At 42.9% G+C, this 18,520-nt stretch overlaps 1 protein-coding gene across 4 annotated transcripts; it reads right to left on the bottom strand.

The window, feature by feature from the left end:
- Positions 1–3,266: 3,266 nt before the first annotated feature.
- LOC131246819 (uncharacterized) lies at positions 3,267–15,511 on the bottom strand. 4 transcript variants are annotated; one of them, XM_058247240.1, is made up of 4 exons: positions 13,897–15,511; positions 8,153–8,266; positions 4,737–4,790; positions 3,267–3,414 (listed from the first exon to the last, which is right to left on the bottom strand). In XM_058247240.1, the coding sequence occupies exon 1, from the start codon at positions 15,160–15,162 to the stop codon at positions 13,978–13,980; it is 1,185 nt and encodes a 394-aa protein (XP_058103223.1). In that variant the 5' UTR covers positions 15,163–15,511; the 3' UTR covers positions 3,267–3,414; positions 4,737–4,790; positions 8,153–8,266; positions 13,897–13,977. The 4 variants fall into 4 exon arrangements, with proteins under 4 accessions (XP_058103223.1, XP_058103226.1, XP_058103224.1 ...); XM_058247243.1 differs by lacking the exon at positions 8,153–8,266 and having other exon boundaries at positions 3,269–3,414; XM_058247241.1 differs by lacking the exon at positions 3,267–3,414 and having other exon boundaries at positions 4,197–4,790.
- Positions 15,512–18,520: the final 3,009 nt, after the last annotated feature.

The raw sequence follows: 18,520 nt of genomic DNA, 5'->3' as shown, positions 1-18,520 counted from the left end.
GTGAATCAACACGGAATTGTTTGGGGACGCCAGTGAAATGCATGGGAATGATCATGGTTTGAAGCAATTTGACCACAAAATGCATGAAAATGACCGTGAAGTTAAGCGAATTGACCGCGAAATGCCTCGAAACGACCGTGAATCAACACAGAATTATTTGGGACGACCGTGAAATGCATGGGAATGATCATGGTTTGAAGCAATTTGACCGCGAAATGCATTCAAATGACCATGGAGTGAAGGGAATTGACCGCGAAATGCCTCGAAACGACCGTGAATCAACACGGAATTGTTTGGGACGACCGTGAAATGCATGGGAATGATCATGGTTTGAAGTGAATTGACCGTGAAATGCATGCAAATGGACCGTGAAGTGAAGGGAATTGCCGAAATTGACTAAGCGACAGTGAATCAACACGGAATTGTTTGGGACGCCGTAAAGTGCATGGGAATGATCATGGTTTGAAACAAATTGACCGCGAAATGCATGCAACTGATCGTGAAGGGAAGGGAATTGATGCGAAATGCCTCGAAGATAGTGAATCAACACGGAATTGTTTGGGACAACCGTGAAGTGCATGGGAATGATGATGGTTTGAAGCGAATTGACCGTGAAATCCATGCAAAAACGTGACGTGAAGGGAATTGACCGAAATGCCTCGAAACGATAGTGAATCAACACGAAATTGTTTGGGGACGACCGTGAAATGCATGGGAATGATCATGGTTTGAAAGCGATTTGACCGCAAATGCATGCAATTGGCCGTGAAGTGAAGGGAATTGGCCGCGAAATGCCTCAAAACGATAGTGAATCAACACGGAATTGTTTGGGACGAACGTGAAGTGCATGGGAATGATCATGGTTTGAAGCGATTACCTCGAAATGCATGCAATTGACCGTGAAGTGAAGGGAATTGACCGCGAAATGCCTCGAAACGACCGTGAATCAACACGGAATTGTTTGGAACGACCGTGAAATGCATGGGAATGATCATGGTTTGAAGCAATTTGACCGCAAAATGCATGCAAATTGCCGTGAAGTGAAGGGAATTGGACCGCGAAATGCCTCAAAAACACAGTGAATCAACACGGAATTGTTTGGGATGACCGTGCAATGCATGGGAAAATGCATGACATTCAATGTGAAGTGAAGGGAATTGAGCCAAATGCCTCAAACGACCGTGAATCAACACGGAATTGTTTGGGATGACCAAAAAATGCATGGGAATGAGATGACCGCGAAATGCATAGCAATGATCATGGTTTGAAGCGATTTGAGCGCAAATGCATGCAAATGGCCAGTGAAGTGAAAGCGATTGGCGAAATGCCTCAAACGAGTGAATCAACACGAAATTGTTTGGGATGACCGCGAAATGCATTCGAATGATCATGGTTTGAAGCGATTTGATCGCGAAATGCATGCAAATGACCGTGGAGTGAATGGAATTGACCGCGAAGTGCCTCAAACGATTGTGAATCAACACGGAATTGTTTGGGAGGACCGTGAAATGCATGGGAATGATCATGGTTTGAAGCGAATTGACCGCGAAATGCATGAACTAACCGTGAAGTGAAGGGAATTGACCGCGAAATGCCTCAAAACCCGTGAATCAACACGAAATAGTTTGGGATGACCGTGAAATGCATGTGAATGATCATGGTTTGAAGCAATTTGATCGCGAAATGCATGCAAATGACCGTGAAGTGAAGGGAATTGACTGTGAAATCGTGAAGTGAAGGGGAATCACCAAGATTGACTATGAAATGCCTGGAATTGATCGCGAAGTAAATGAAATGAATGAAATTGACCACGAATTGATTGAAATTGATCGTGAAGTGAGTGAAATGGATTGTCGACCATCGACCTGATGGAATCTTGAAAAATAACCAGATTGGTTGGCTAAAGTAGCTTCTCCTACCCCAAAATCATATAGGGTACGTCAAGTAACTAATTTTGGTTTAGGAGATATTCTTGTTAAATGAATAAAGAAATAAATGAAAAAAAGAGAGAATTTTTTTTATATGCTTATATATACATATTTATATAAATATGTATTAGAGAAAATTGTAGGTTGAATAAATTTATCTATGTAAAAAAATAAAAAATAAAAAATAAAAAATAAAAAAATAAAAAAAAATTATAAACCGGCACAGACTACAGTTATGGCTACGGTTATAATCCGTAGCTATCGGTCATATCATCTTCGATACATATCGAATACTCTTCAATATGTATCGAAAATTGTAGGATTTTTGAGGCAAACTCGCTGGACAGTTCTGGACCTTTTTCGATTAATCGAAAGAGCTTCGATACATATAAAAGGACATATTGAAGCGGCAAGGGCTATGGCTATGGCTACGGTTATAATCCGTAGCTGTAGAAAATACCATAGCCATAAGTTTCTGGCCTATTTATTTATTATTATTTTATTTTTTACTTTTGTAATCCCCACCGCTTTTTGTGTATCCTATGATGAGGTATGTGTTATATCCAAACCATCCATATATTGGACGAACTCATATTAAGGCTTGAGACGAAAAATGAGACAGATCTAGCTATCAAGTGGACCACACTGTAAAAGGCTGTGGAGGATTGAAAGTCTACCATTGAAAACCTTTTAGGGGTCACAGAAGTTTTGGATCATTATGAATTTTTTTTTCCCTCTTCATCCAGGTTTTTGTGACCTTATGAATAGATTGGATGGAAAATAAATGTTATGGTGGGCCCTACAAAATTTTTAACGGTGAAAATCAATTTTCCCGTTGCTCTTTGTGGTGTGGATATGATTTATTTTTTATTTTTTTATAATGCTCCCAAATGATCTCGAAATATGGATGAACGTTGTGGATATAATAAATACGTAACTGTGGGGCCCATGTAACTTTGATATCTTTTGAACCGTTCGTACAACTCGGAGTTCGAGGAGTGTCAGCGCTCGTCTTCGAGCACCACCGATCCGCTTGACGGAACAAGCAGGGGCATTTTCGACCTTTGGCAAGCCATCCGTACAGCTGGGTCGTATTCTCGCAAGGGAAAATGAAGTGGGCTTAGTCTCCTAAATGGGCCATAAAGGGGTCGTACAGTCGTAAATTTCTCTTGTTTTATTTTGATCCCTATTGTTCCCTGTGATGTGGCCCACCTTACTTTTGCATCTAGCTGAATTTAGGATCCAGGGCCTAGCATTGAGGAGCACACACGATGAACGGAGGGGATGTCAGACAGACAACATGGTGGGCCCGCGGAGCCCGGGTGTTCTACGCGCAACTTGTGTATGAGGAATCTGAGCACTCGCTCGATACAGTTGCTTTACGACACCACACGCGTGCGAGATCAGAGCCGTTGTCAAGCGACACCTGAAGTTCAGATGGCATGTTCAAAACATCATGCCCATACGGCGATCATGTGGACCACGCCTATAAAAGAAATAAAAATAAATGAACGGTCAAGAAGAGGTGAAAAGGGGTCAAATTCCCTTTACGTCTGGGGCCCATCTGCTTAATATCCTCAATTCAGGTCTCTGAAATCCACACCGTGAGGATCACTGACGAATTGCTGCAAATTGTACGTGTCTCATTTCCCGTTTACTCGGGCAGCTTATGACACTTGATACACGGGCAGTTGAACCGACTAAATTGAGTAACCCATCATCAGTGGGTCACAGTCCCCGAATAAGATGGGTCGAACAATCCTAACCTTTGATTCATAAGTGCCTGTGTATCATTCACCACATTCTGCAGTAACAACCTTGCCATTGGACTGAAAAGGCCTGATGAAATTACAACCACCATCCATTTGCTGGTCCTGGTTCCAACCGAATGGTTTGGATTTTCCCAGCAGACCGATTCTTGAGCCAGCTACTCGCTGACAGGAATCTGCATGCGCAATAGTGGATAAAAACAAGATCCAGGACGTCCATCAGGTAGGCCTCGTGGAGAATGAGTTGGAATGGTCTCTAACTCAAGGGATGAGCAACACCCAACATTCAGCTGGTAAGATTCACCACAATACGTTTAATTTTACGATTCTTAACACACAGAACATCCCTGTGCTGGCCCACCAGATTGACGGTCTCGATTCTAATGCTTGTTCGCTGCGCCTACAGAGGGTAGATCACTGCATAACTACCAAGTACAGTGTCATAATAGCATTTCACGACAGCTTGACTACCACTTCTGGGGGTGAAAGATTTCATGTGCATGAGATCCACACCGTCCATCAGGTGTGCCACCTAGTGTTCGGCCTTGAGCCTTAACATCACACAGATCCGAAGTTTAGGTGAACCTCAACATAGGAAACAGTGTAAAATCATGTCTAAAATCTCTAATTTACGTTGTGTGGCCCACCTAAGTTTCAGAACATCGTGATTTTTTGGATAGTCCCTTCGTCCTAGGGATTCGCATTAGATGAACAGACTGGATGGCATATATAAACCAGTGGGCCCCATACTCAACAGATGGTGAGCATCCCACTCCAACTCTTCCCCAGCCACACCTGAGTTTTACATGTGCCTGAATTTCAGGTCCCAGGGAAAGCATGAGGCAACGCAGCTGATGGACGGATGGATCTCATGCTCGTTGTCACCCACGTCGCCCAGTTGGTAGTAGGCATGCCCCTGCTTGACTAGGCATAGTCAAGATCGCACGGTTCTAATTTTTGCCCATCTACCACAATCCAGCATTGCACTGCCCAAACATGTTTGGATACTTTAAATTGCGAGTTTACGCGGAAATAGAACCTGTGTAACTTCTTCGGCACAGCAAACGCAGTCTATATCAGATGTGTTCTGCACCTGTAAAAGATGAATCCAAATCAGCATTACATTGAAACCATGGATCGACGACTCATCCAAAGTTGGATGCAAATCATCCTAGTTGACTCAAGACTTAGTTCAGCATTATATATACACACACACACACACACACACACACACACACACAGTGTCATGCTCACCTGCGCACTTACGCACGTGCGCACCTTTGCACACGTGTCTTGGGTGTCTAATCTAAACGGTCCATGTGATGCGGTATCCTATGAAACCCCAAAGGACAAGTTTTCACCCTGATCTAAAATTCTGGTGGGCCATAGCAAAGAGATGCAAATCAAGGGAGGAAACTGTTTTCATTTTTCATGGCCCACCAAAGTTTAGGATCAAAGTAAAACTTGGGCCCGGGGGGTTTCATGAGGTGCTGCTTCACATGGACGGTTCAAATTTTGGATCCACATCACGTATGATGGGCTCTCAAAAAAGTTCACACCAGTTCCGTGCGAACCGGTGCGCAAGTGATCATTTCCTTATATATAAACTGTTGAATTGTTAGGATATCGATCATTTAATTAGGTCTCTCTTTGATCTATCCTAGATGAAGAAAGCAAGAGCGACAGTAAAAGCCGTTCAGGTGAAACGCGTGATGGAGCTCTCTCTCTCTCTCTCTCTCTCCCTCTCTAGGTGATGCACAAGAAGTCTCTCTCATCTCCTCCCTCTAGGATATGATCTATATATAAAGAAGATTTAAGGTTTTAGATAGATTAGTTATGATACTCTACTACCTGTCTTTCAATATGCCCTACAAGAGTGGAAGTTTGTGATCCTATCTCAACCATGTACCCTATATCTGATCCAATTCCTCCATTATCATGGCCATCTACCATTGATCATGCAAACCACTTGGCGGACCCCATATCCAAATCATCATATTATCATAAAATGCGATCAAAACCTTTTTAATAGTTAAAACAAAGATTAAATGGTTGGAAACATTTTTAAAACCTTTTTGAATGTAGGGTAGTTTCTAGGAAACCAATAGATACTTTGTTGATCCATGTGAACTTCTACCAGACTTTGATGTATGCACCTAGCTACACTCACATCAGCCACCCGATGACCTCGTGAAGTGAGCCAAAGCATAAGTAATCAATACATTGAACTCCTACCATGTCATGAGGTCTATGGGATTAATCAGAATTAGTACATCCTCAAGTCAATTACAATCTAGGCATGATAGGCCTCCCGGTCTAGAGATTTGAACTCGATCCACCAATGCAGGTGTCGGACAAGTCCGATACCAAGAGCCTATTCCCATGGCATGCTCACTCTCCTATATGACGTAGGGTATAGGCGCCTACTTGTTGTAGAGCCAAATGGTGGAGACCTTCTATCCTAACTTATCATCAGTCCCCTCACAAAGAATGACATATAACAATAATAGTAGCGATAAGTTTGTCCTACAGTCTGCTAGGTGGTCATGGAACAATAGAATAACGAGATCCGTGACTTACAATTCTCCCTTCGTCAGTGAGTGATTGTTGTGTCCAATCTCAAGTTCCCAAGGACAACTAGAAGAATTCCTCTCCTTTAACTCATGTCCACATATGCTTAAGGTACTCCTACGTTATCCATCTAGGACCCGGGGTCATCATGATCAATGGTCAATATCACATCCATATCACCAATGGACAAGATCCACATTGGTTTTCCAGGGCATAACTCCAACAAATGAAGGGTGAGGACTGGAAAAATCCTCATCTTTCTATAGGCAATTAACAAACAATTAAGAAAGAAAACACTGATTCAACCAATAAAGGACGAAATACTTTGTAGCCAGGATCTTCCAAGCTGAAGGACTTTCAGTGCATGGGCCATCCACGGTGGGGCCTATTGTTCCAACGTTTTGGATCACAAAACCATGAGGCCCACTTGTACAAACTGAAAACTCAAGCATACAGTTCAAACATTTATTTTCTTTTGATTGATGGATCAGGCTATACAAGCTCTCCGCCAAAGCATTGTATGATACCTCTGAAATCCTTTTTTTTTTTTTGGATGAATAAATTCTGATAATTATAATTATAAAATTTATCATCCCAAATCATATTTCCCAAGTTCACAAAATCATCCTATGTGCTAAGAATCAGCAAAGCAAAATGATCCATGCTTTGCCACCAATCAGTTTGCATTTCCTCTGAATTGGAGGAATGAAATGCACAGATTAATTACCCTTAAATATGCCAAAGTTAAGTTGCTGGTCCAAAACCCAAACCCTTGAATACCCTGGGATGTTCTTGTAAATTGGAGCTCGCGTGACATGAATTCACAAGATGGTTGAATGCGAGAACACTTCAAAACAAGACATAAATAAGATTTGAAGTGGCACTAGAAAGTAATGGATCAGGTTTAGATATGGAACCAACCGAGTCTATAAACTAAGGCCTGTTTGCAAGACATCCCCCCAAAAAATGAGTTCTCGTTCTAATCGTAATTATATATTTAGAGATCATATTTGTTTTTGGTAAGGATTAAAAATGATCTCGATACTATCAAGATCTATAATACATAATATGAGTTACTAGTTCTACCAAACAGGCCCTTAGTCAATTAGACTCAATAGGCATCCCAGGATCTATGATCTGTGAACTGGATCCGACCTGAAAGTCTATCTCTGAAGCACTCCACCGTAAACGGCAATCAGGCTGGTCTACTTGCAAGTTGCTCCTCTTTTTCTACAGTAATGTGTTTGGATTGGGTGAAAACAAGGGAAAGTAAAACATAAGTGAGTGCAAGATTGACATAAGCATGGAGGAAATGAAATATCTTGCACCTGTTTGTTTAGCTAGAGAAACTGAGAAGGGATGTGCTTTCCCTTTCATTTTTCAGTGTTTGGGGTAGCAATTTTCAAATGTCACACTGGGGGAAACCTCTTTTCCCACCAATTGACTTCTTTAAAAAAATGATTCTACTCCCATTCTGAGGAAAGAAAATCAATTTCTTTCTTTAACTCAAACAGAAGGAATGCCACATCAAAGGAAAATTGCTTGATTTCCTCAGTTTTCCCTCAATCTCAAATCGTCTCTCAGTGAGTTGATAATGGACTCAAAAAATATTATTTGTCATCTAACTCATCAAAAAAAAAAAATTCCTCCCCAAAAATAACCTTGCTATTGAACAGAAAACACAACTCTTGCAAAGATTCTCCCCAAAAATATCCTGACAAGGATGACCGATTTCAACATGACAAAATGTATCTCATATGCAAAAATTCTGGGAAAAAAAATAGTCATACATACAATGCATGAGAAACTGTGCCATTCTACAACAAATAGCAACTGTAGTAATTCGCCTCTCTCAAATATCATAGATAACAAAAAGCTGATTACCTGGATGAATTCATCCTCCTCATTGCTTGATTATGATCTAGTAAAGTTGCTCCTGTTTCCAGCTTGTGGCATTCCAGAATCAACCAACTGTATCTAGTTTCAGGTCTTCGGATGCTAAACAATAACACACCAAAATCAAATTCTCAAATAATTTAAGTGTGCAGATTTATCAGAACCATGGAAGAGGGGTGGACTTTAAGATGAACATACATACACGAGATTATACTATCCTTAAGGATATGCATCGCATCCTTCGGTTTTCAGTTTGTACAAGTCGGATGCAGGGTATGGGGGAGAGGTCTCGGTCTCGGTCAGGGTCTAGAGAGAGAGAGAGAGGCCTGTATAGTAACGGCCATAAGGCTGGCGGTTATGGCCACTACTGCTATTGAAAACCTTGGATGAGAGCCTCGAACTAGTGACCTCAACCATCATAGCCAGTAGCCTTCTTTGTAAATTCCTTCGGTGACAGCTTTCCACATTGTTGCTCAGAAAAAATTCAATGATTGGCTATCTACCTGACTTCAAACCTGCGGGCCGCCAACCCCGAGTGTGGGCCCACATCCCACAGGCCACCCCACTCGAGCCCAGTACAAAAATGCCCCCGCATTAATCACCCCGGTGAGGAGTCTCGAACACGAGACTTCCTGCTCTGATACCACTTTTATGCAGGACAACTAACCACTTGCTCTAAAAGCTTGAACTGATAGAGTGTGGCGAATCAATCCCTTTATCTCATAGCCCAAAACCCACGTCCCATGGGTTAGGTCCTCGGCTGAACCTCCTCATGGGCCCCAGATCACATGGGCTCTACCTCACACGAGCCACCCGCCTCACACAGGCCGCACACCCCAAGTGTGCCCCCGCATCCCGCAGGCCACCCCACTCGAGCCCGGTGTGAAAATGCCCCACCATTATTAACCCATCCGTTAATTACCCAAAACATGCCAAAAAGCATTGGCAGTTACACATTGCAAGAAGTTGATCAACCAATTCCTCGTCATTCAAGCACATTGATACATCTGTTGGGGATAGCAAATAGTGAGGATTTTACTTTCCATAGTAATCCAAGAAAAAGAATTGACCGGAGGAAGAGTCGGATCGTTCCAGATCTTTTCATAGGGGAAAGGAGGCTCCTAATTCACACAAAAAGCCAAGAACATGGACTCAGTGGAGAAATTCCCTTTAATCGCCCAACTCCAAATCCTCCTATCATCAGGTGAACTCACAGAATTGGCCCCACACAGCTTTTCCATCAGCAATCGATATAAACCCCAACTCATTTTCGTTCTTTTTTTTAATCATTAAATTCCACAACACCAATCCCCAGACAATCTCATAACAGTCCTAACTGCCACTCTTTGCAGCATCCCTGTTTTCGCCACGTTACAGTTTCATCTCAACCCCATCTAATGCTATATCACCAAGTCCAACCCAAAACTACCATTTCATACACAATAAACTGATAAAATAGAAATGTAGAAACACCCATGTCAGCCGTGCACCTATCTCTATTCCAACATTATGCAGCTGCAAATTCTAATGCACCAACCCCTTTGATGCTCAACTCCTGCCATAGGTAATAACCAGCACAAAGCTTTATTTTATTTTGAAGAATAAGAAAGATTCATTAAAAGAAAAGGAGATTTACAAGAAGGAGAATAGAATCCCCAGCTACAAGATTCTAAAGGTGCAGAGACATAACTTTCTAATCCTTCCCAACATCCAAGTGAGAACAACCTCAACCAGTGGAATAGAATAGCCTGCTTGGATGTCCCCGGTCATAAATGGACTGTCCTCATTACAGCCCATCTTCAATTGCAGGACAGAGGGTGTTTGGTCAGACCACAAACCCACTCGTGGAATGATGCTTGCTATGTAACATGCATTTTCTCCCCAATTTTATAGGTGAAATCATCCACCTTCAAATCGAGCCTTGGTAATTGTGCATGCCTTTTCAAAGAAAAATAAATTGTGCCCCATCCAAACTAGCTCCAAGTGAGGCACACAGGTTACCATGCAATTGTTTCAACAAATTTGAGTTTTTTCAGGAAAAAAAACATGCGGAGTATATAACTCAAGAGGTTCGCTATGCTATTTGCATAACTATAGAGCCCTGCCCATCCAAAAGCAAGCAAACATGCTAACATGGCATAAAGGATCCAAGCTACCTCATGTGAGATGCTGATTAGATCTTCTCCAAAGGTCCTCAGATGTAGAAAACAAATGGACATTTAAAACAATTATTTTCTAGCCACCACTTATTTGTACATTGTAGCATAACTGAGGAGAGTAACATATTGCCTTTGAGGGCAAGAGATCTAAATAGGGTCGCCCACCTGATGGAAAGCTTGGATCTTGCACACATGTGCCATATTGGCATCTGTGGTTGCATGTGGATTGTGGACGGGCAGTTCGAAACATGCATGTGGACTTCGCAAACTCTAACATAATTCAAGCAATATTTATGTGCCCCACAAATTGTTAATGCCAAGATCTAGATGTCCTCACTAGACCATCGCACACCTATAAAAGTAAACAACAATGAAGACCCTGGTTATAACAGGGGACCCTTCGATGCCAAAGTTAGGGCAAGGACTCTGGGTCTAGTAGAGTTTATGATGTATTTTGTGCGTACCTTTTTTCGTAGGTGAGGCTCTTATTTATAGCCTTTTAATGCCGGTAATTTATATGACAATGTCTCTTAATAATAGATGCGTATTACAGAAGGGATCTCCCTCCGAATATGTCATAGTCGTTTTCCAGAGATCCTCGGAGAAGATCTCGAAGAGATCTCCTAGTGACAAGATATTCAAGTGGTCGGGATTCGAGGAGATCGCGATAGACAACCGAGATCGACTCCCAGGCTTGGGGGGGCGAGGTTGACTTCCCGGTCGAGAGGTCGAGATCAACTTCCTAGTCGAGGAGTCGGGGCCCCGCGAACACGAAATAAATAAAATCCAAATGAACTCCCAAAAAAATTCTACCATCTACTATCTACCTGTCGGGATGGTTAGAGAAAGCCCGAATTAATGAAGGAACTCGACCTCCCGACCAGGAAGTCAACCTCGACCTCCCGACTAGGAAGTCAGCCTCGGCCCCCCGGCCTGGGAGTCAATCTCGGTTGTCTATCGCGATCTTCTCGAATCCCGACAACTAGAAGATCTTATCACTAGGAGATCTCGGGAAAACGACTACGACATGTCCGGAAGGAGATCCCTTCCGTGATATGCATCTACTATACAGAAACATTGCCATATATATTAGCGGCATCAAAAGGCTATAAATAAGAGCCTCACCTATGGAAAAATGTACGCATAAAATACATCATACGCTCTACTAGACCCAAAATCCCTGCCTAACTTTAGCATCGGAGGGTCCCCTGATATAACCAGGGTCTCCATTGTTGTTTACTTTTGCAGGTGCACGGTGGTCTAGTGAGGACATCTACATCTCGGCATCAACACAAATGAAGTGCAAGCTGCTTTTTTTTTTTTTATTTCCTTCTTGCATGGTAACTCAGATTTTCTTAAGAAAGAGCAGACAAGGACAAGTAGAGAGATAAAACACAAGGGGACATGATGAGAGATTATCCATCCCTATACAAGGACGACAACTCCACCCAATATTCTTCTATTTGCTCGCAGCTACACCAAGAAAAAACTGACCCACAACCCTACTAATTCTGCACCTCACCCTTCCGAAAGCTACATCATATATCCTTTGTTACAAACATCCTATTCTTACTCTCCTTCCAACTAATAACTCTGCCCCTCACCCTTCAGAAAGTTGCATCACATCTCCTTTGTTACAAAACATCCCACTATCATGCTCCCTCCCAAGAGACCAAAAAACTGCCGAAAGACTCAACACCATTCATGATTTTCTCCATTTTCCTGATCAGCCTCCATGCCAAGCCCAAATGAAAGAGCCATTTGCTCCTGGCATAAACCAGATCATCCCGAACAGATTATAGGACATTTGCTAAGCTTCCCCTGCATGGTTTTAAGACTCGGATGAGTCGACTCGGATTTGGTGGTACCAAATCAGGTTCAATACCATGACTCCAAACCACTGAGTCACCCTTGATTTAGGTGAGTTGGACCTATTCAGCCCCTGAATCAGACAAGTTGCAACTCGACTCAGGGCCATAATCACAGTGCATAAGCAAATGATCCACCGTTTTCTCATTCCAAATACACAAGATACATGCATTGATAATGGGCATGTTCCTGCTGCTCAAATGATCGATTGGGAGCACTTAATTCTCCCTACAAGCCCACTAAAGAAAATCACCCTCAGCAGTCCCTAATAACATCATATGTGGGCCATGAAGGCACTATCTATGAAGTAGGACCTACCAATAATAAGGAATAAAAAGACTTCATTGAAGTGACACACTCCCCTTTTTAAGGCATATCATCTCGGTCGCATTCCAACTATTTGGGGTAAACTTTACAAATCTTGTGATGTATGACAATTAACCACTTGATCTAAAAGCTCTGGACCACCTGCCGCACATGGGCCGCCCACCCCGAGTGTGCCCCTGCATCACACGAGACCTCCCACTCTGATGCCACTTGATGCAGGACAATTAACCACTTACTCTAAAAGCTCAAACTAATAGAGCATGGCGAATTAATCCCTTTATCTCAAAGCCCAGGCCCCACGTCTCATGGGTTAGGACCTCCGCCGAACCCCCCTCATGGGCCCCACATCACATGGGTACCACCTCACAAGGGTGGGGCCGCCCACCCCGAGTATACCCCTGCATCCCACAAGCAACCCCACTCGAGCCCGATGTGAAATACCCCTGCATTATCTTGTTTCATCAAAAATTCCTACATAAGGTTCTACTTTTGGTAAGTAAAAAAACCCAAGCCATCCTTCTTACAACTTCTATCAAAGCCCTTTAAATTCCTTATAGATTGCTCTTTTCCTCCTATCATAGTCTTCTCACACATTCTTCACGAAAGAGAAGTCTTTTCACGCATGCATCTCAATGTCTGTTGTATCTGAAATGTAGTGAATTCATGTTGCCTGGTACTTGCCCAACACAATCCCCGTATGGCATCGACAATATAATAGTTTCAGTGGCATGTGAATTCTCAAAAAGAAAAAAGGAAAAATTTCAATCTCATTCGGCGATCACACAACACTCCAAAGGCACATCTCCACTTCTAGGGGTGCAACTCTAGTGGGTTCGGTTGGGTTGACAGCTTGAGGTCCTTGGGGATCAACTCGAGCCCGACCTGACCTCAAGAGGACCCAACCTGAATTCCAACCTGATGTGCCCAACCTGTTCCTCTATATATAGTCGACCCATCCTGACTCGACTGAACCCAACCCAAATACATCCTATTATAACCAACCCAATCTAATGAGACCAGAATTTGTTCAACCCAAACCCAACCCAATTTCAAATCGGGTTGGGATTTTCCAACCCTAACTTAACCAGAGGTCCTTGACAAGCCGACCCAACTTGACCAAGACTCGGGTTGGGACAATCACACTAACGTGAACCAGAGTTGCAGCCCTATCCACTTCTTCCACCTGACTCTTAAAGGGATGACTAAATATGAGTATTAAAATAGAAGTGCATGATCAATGAATGATATTGAATAAAGAACAACAAAATTCATTACCAAAAATACATGCTACATTGAAATCAGATTACAGATGGGATCAAGGGGAACTCATGTAACTATATCATTCAAATTAACCGAATTAGTATACATTGAAGTTACCCGGTGTCTGACGCACTTGAGCATCCTCCAACTGCTATAGCAGTCTTTTCAACCATTGATTGCTTAATAATGCAATTTCTATCAGCCATCAACTATGAATTGATCATCGTGACTATCACCTCTAACCCGATTCTCCCCATGAACCAACCCATTCGCATGGTGCAAATTCTGCATCATCTGTGAAACGTATGGCCCACCTGTATGATCCGAAAGACCCGCAGAATGCCCCGTCCAATGTGACACTAACTCAAGCAACTGATTGGCAACAGTTTGTTGTTCATGGATGATCCTTGAGTGTATCCGATCCATCAAGGCTTGATGTTGACTCATCATCCCATCCATCCTCTTCTTCCACTCCAATCGCCTCCGGTCCATTCGATCCTCCCACTCACGATCCTTCGCCACCGCCTCCTCCCGCCTCTGCCTCTCCCTCTCAAAACACTCCTCCATCAACTCCCACTCACGGGCCCACTCCCTCCTTGACTTCTCCCTCAGCTGCTCCCTCGCCTCTCTCTCCTTCTCCCGCACTTCCTCCAATCCCGTCCGATACTCCTCCCGCTGCAGCCGCTCCCGCTCCTTCTCTGCATCCCGGCTCTCCAACCTCGCCTCCCATTGCTTCAAATTCACTAACTGAGAGGACAGGAATGCCGACGAGGCCTGTTTCTCCAGCCTCTTCCTCTTCTTCCTCGACAGTGGGGTTGAGCCCGTGGGGCCCGCCTCCTCATACTCAAAACCGTCATCCCCATCCCCTTCCTCACCTTCATAATCAAAACCCAACACCCCATTTTCTCCCATATCGAACCCAACGCCGAAACTGCCATCCACCGAGCAACCAGGACCGCCAATTCGCACGGCGCCCCCCATCAAGCGGCGGGGCCCAACCAAATCGGTGGGCCCCAATTCGACATCCCCGAAGACCTCCTTATACCTGAGGAAATTGGGCCAGTGGGAGAGGCCATCATCCCAATCAAACTCCTCAGCGCCACCTGAATCGGCAGTCCCTGGTTTCTTGATCTTCTGCTTCACGAGGAGATACTGATGGCGCATGTTCTGGACTTTGGTGGAGGCGTCCTTCCAGGACCACTGGAAAGGAAAAGCCATCGGGTCGCGGTGGTGGTGCACGGAATTAACGTGACTCGCGATCGGGCGGAACTTCTTCTCGCGGGTCTTTAACTTCGGTAGACTCCCGTCCGAGACCATGGAAGCGTATTTCTCGATGAGGGTTCTCTCTTCCTCTTCTGTCCATTTCTTTCTTCTCATAGACATGAGCGAGAGAGAGAGAGTATATACACCGAAGGAAAGGGAGATAGAGAGAGGAAAGAAGGGGCGTATACACTGAAGGAATACACCGAAACTGGATAGAGATTGGGTTTTGTACTGTTTCTATCGGTAGCGCGTTTGGATGGTTGTAAATTGGGATTTTTAGAGATTGGGAGTTTCAGATTCGGTCTCTGAGATGGTAACCAAAGACCGGTTTTGGTGAAATGGAAGAGAGATTTGGGGCTGGTTCTATCAGAAGGGCGGACTGAATTTTCAAGTGTGAAGGGTGGAGTTGGGATTTTCAGGCACCATCTCTGATCTTTTTCCGTCTCTCACTCGCTCGCTCCATCGGACAAATCTCGTGATAGTTCACCACCGTTTTGGAAAAGAAAACGAATCGTACATCGCGTACGTAACTACAAGTGTCACTTACTCTAACGTCTCAGAAGCCAGTTAATCTCATAAAATCTACTCCGTCCATCATCTGCATCATTCCTTTTTTAGCTTTAATAACAAATATTATTATGCCTCATCACTTAAGTGAGCCACTCCATAAAATTATACCTGAAACCCCATATGCTCTCGTCGTATTGACCATGTAAGTTTTGGAATAGTGTGTTTTTTGGTTATATCTTTCATCTTGATTCTTTACACCAGATTAATGGATTAGATGGAATTTAAACTTATCATTGGGCCCTACCCAGAACTAATGGTTCACGTTCGATCTCAGCTGTCTCCTCTTTTATGGCCTATATGAGTTTTCGATTATCGTATTTTCGGATTCAATGGTTCGAATAAGTCACCGTACATTAAGGACGGTGTGGATCCCATTAAAGTTCTTCCCTCGTGGCTCTGGGTACGCGATGTACCTAGGAAGAACTACGTAGCGCGGCTCAAAATAAGTTTTTCTAATTCCGCACGGGCGTTGGAGTACTACATATCCACACACGCTAGCATGTGTCATAATGTGACACGTACGATACCTGAGCTTTCCATCAGGTGTGATACACCGTTGAGATCCTCAGGCATGAAAATCAGGTCATTCCAGGCTCTGGTGGGTCATAGAATATCAAAACAAATGGATGGCTTGAAAATAAAATTTTAACCGTCAATTTTCTTTGTATATTGTGGCCCAATTGACAAGTGAAATTCCCTGATCTTTTATGGGGGAAATCTAATATTTATTTTCAACGTCGTGGAAAGATCAGATCCTACACTTATGTTTTATAGTTTTACATGTGGCAGCGTGTGGAGTTAGCAAATCCCTTGAAAAGTTAAATTAGGTGAGCTATTTGATACTCTAACAGAGCCAGATGCTTTATGCGCAGACCCTCAGCTATCGTATCCGACTCATAGAGTAACTCAAAATTAAACGGACGAAACTGTGGAAACGACTGTAGATAAGTAACAGTCCTTAAATAAGATTATTTGAATAATCCTAACCTTTGATTCATGGACACTGCTTATTAAAACAGGACCATTCAATCCTTTTCATTTCCAACCGTACAATAAATGTCAACCAATCGGATAGTCAGATAATCAAATAAATGTAATTTCTTGGTCCCTGGTGCACCTAAACTATTACCATTATTTGGACAGTATAACTCCATTACTTATATGCAAAGTATGCAATTTTCTAAGTAATTTATAGGTGCCGGTGCATCATCCATCACACTCTGTCACAGTATCAAATTTTTATTTTTAATGGTGAGGGCTCATTATCATCCCGTGTGAACTCATGTACGGCTACACGTGGAGCACAGGGTTGGAAGGTACCGGAATCCTCTACAGTACAGGCACAGCCCGTAAAAAAGAACCCGCTTGTGGGGCCCACCATGTTGTATATGTAAATTCTACTCCTTCCATCAGGTTATGTCCTCGATTCTTGGACATGAGGCAAACAAATCAGCGACATCCACAAATCAGGTGGGCCATACCAAGGAGAACAATCGGGCTGGGATGCCAACCATAGGTTTGCGTGTGGGACCCGCATGCTATGTATCTTTCATCGGACCCTTTAATCGGGTTTAGCTCCCGGGGATGATATTAGAATACCAGAATCAGCTGATCTAAATATCAGGCGGCCACACCGTGTGAACTTCAATGTTTTAGAAGCAATTTTACACTGTTCCCAATGACATGCCCATTTTTTTTTTTTATGGTAATTATTTTATTTGTACGGTGAAAATAATATTTCTCACCCGATGGACAGCATGAAGTTTGAAATAAAATACTTTGAGGCCCACAGATCTTGGGTGTTTACCCATAGTTGTGCAAAATAAATATTTTGGACTGTTCGGGTCTACGGCCCGAATTGATCGAACTTGTCCAAGGTGATTAAACTAATTTTGTCAACCCATATCCGAGAATTTGCCGACTAATTAGACTACTCTGATAGTCCTACTTCTTAATCTAATCAAGTCAATGAATATTGAAGATGATGGGATTCACATTCAATCATCAAAATCGGTAATCTACTCATTCAGGCATTTCATCGAACACATTGGTGTCGCTATACTACAAATTGCAATCCATTGAACATAAATTGAAATATATGTAAGTTATCATGTACATACTACATTAGCAATTATAAATCATTAACTGGAGCAGTAGCATTGATAAATCGCAACCTAAGCACTTATGGTCTACACCTTATGACGTTTCACCCAATTCATGACGCTCCTAGGGTTAAAGTTTCAAGGAAATCGTTGAAAGACCTAAGCAGCATAAAAGCTTGTAAGATTAGAAATGAACAAGTATTGAGACCCTGGATTACAAGTGGGATTCAACACCTACCCTCAATCGTTGCCGGGAAAGCTACGATGACGGCTCCGGTTACAGAGAGGCGGCTAGAGAGAAGATGAGAAGGTGGATGTGCACCAACACTCACACCTGAAGTTCACTCTCTTCTCATTTCTCCTCTTTCTCCTATCCATTTCTCCATTTTTCTCTTGCCTTAGGGCATGAAATTCAAATGGAATGAAGGGGGTGCCCAAATAAGGCCCTTATATAGTGTCAGAAGTGGTGCAACTCATTATATTAACCATTAAGGGGGTTGTTTACTACTAATGGAACTCACTGTGAGGTGTAAGGGTCAATCTAAACCATGAGATAAGTGTCTCAATAAGCGATCTATATTTGGACACAAATATACAATGATCGGACGTACCGATCAACCAGGAAGACCCTAACTTAGATTGACGGTTACTGATGATCAATCGAGACCGTGATTATACAGATATGTGTGGAGAAATATCTTTAGTTGATACCTCGAATTTGGTCATTAACTGATGGTCCAAAATTATCAACTTCGCGAAAGAGTGTATAATTTAAATCACTTAAGTTTCAGGTTCTTCCCTAGGAT

The sequence above is a fragment of the Magnolia sinica genome, chromosome 5, assembly GCF_029962835.1.
Source record: "Magnolia sinica isolate HGM2019 chromosome 5, MsV1, whole genome shotgun sequence".
Classification (NCBI taxonomy): Eukaryota; Viridiplantae; Streptophyta; class Magnoliopsida; order Magnoliales; family Magnoliaceae; genus Magnolia; species Magnolia sinica.
The sequence above is the reverse complement of the archived record's forward strand: the minus strand, read 5'-3'. Positions and strand labels throughout refer to the sequence as shown.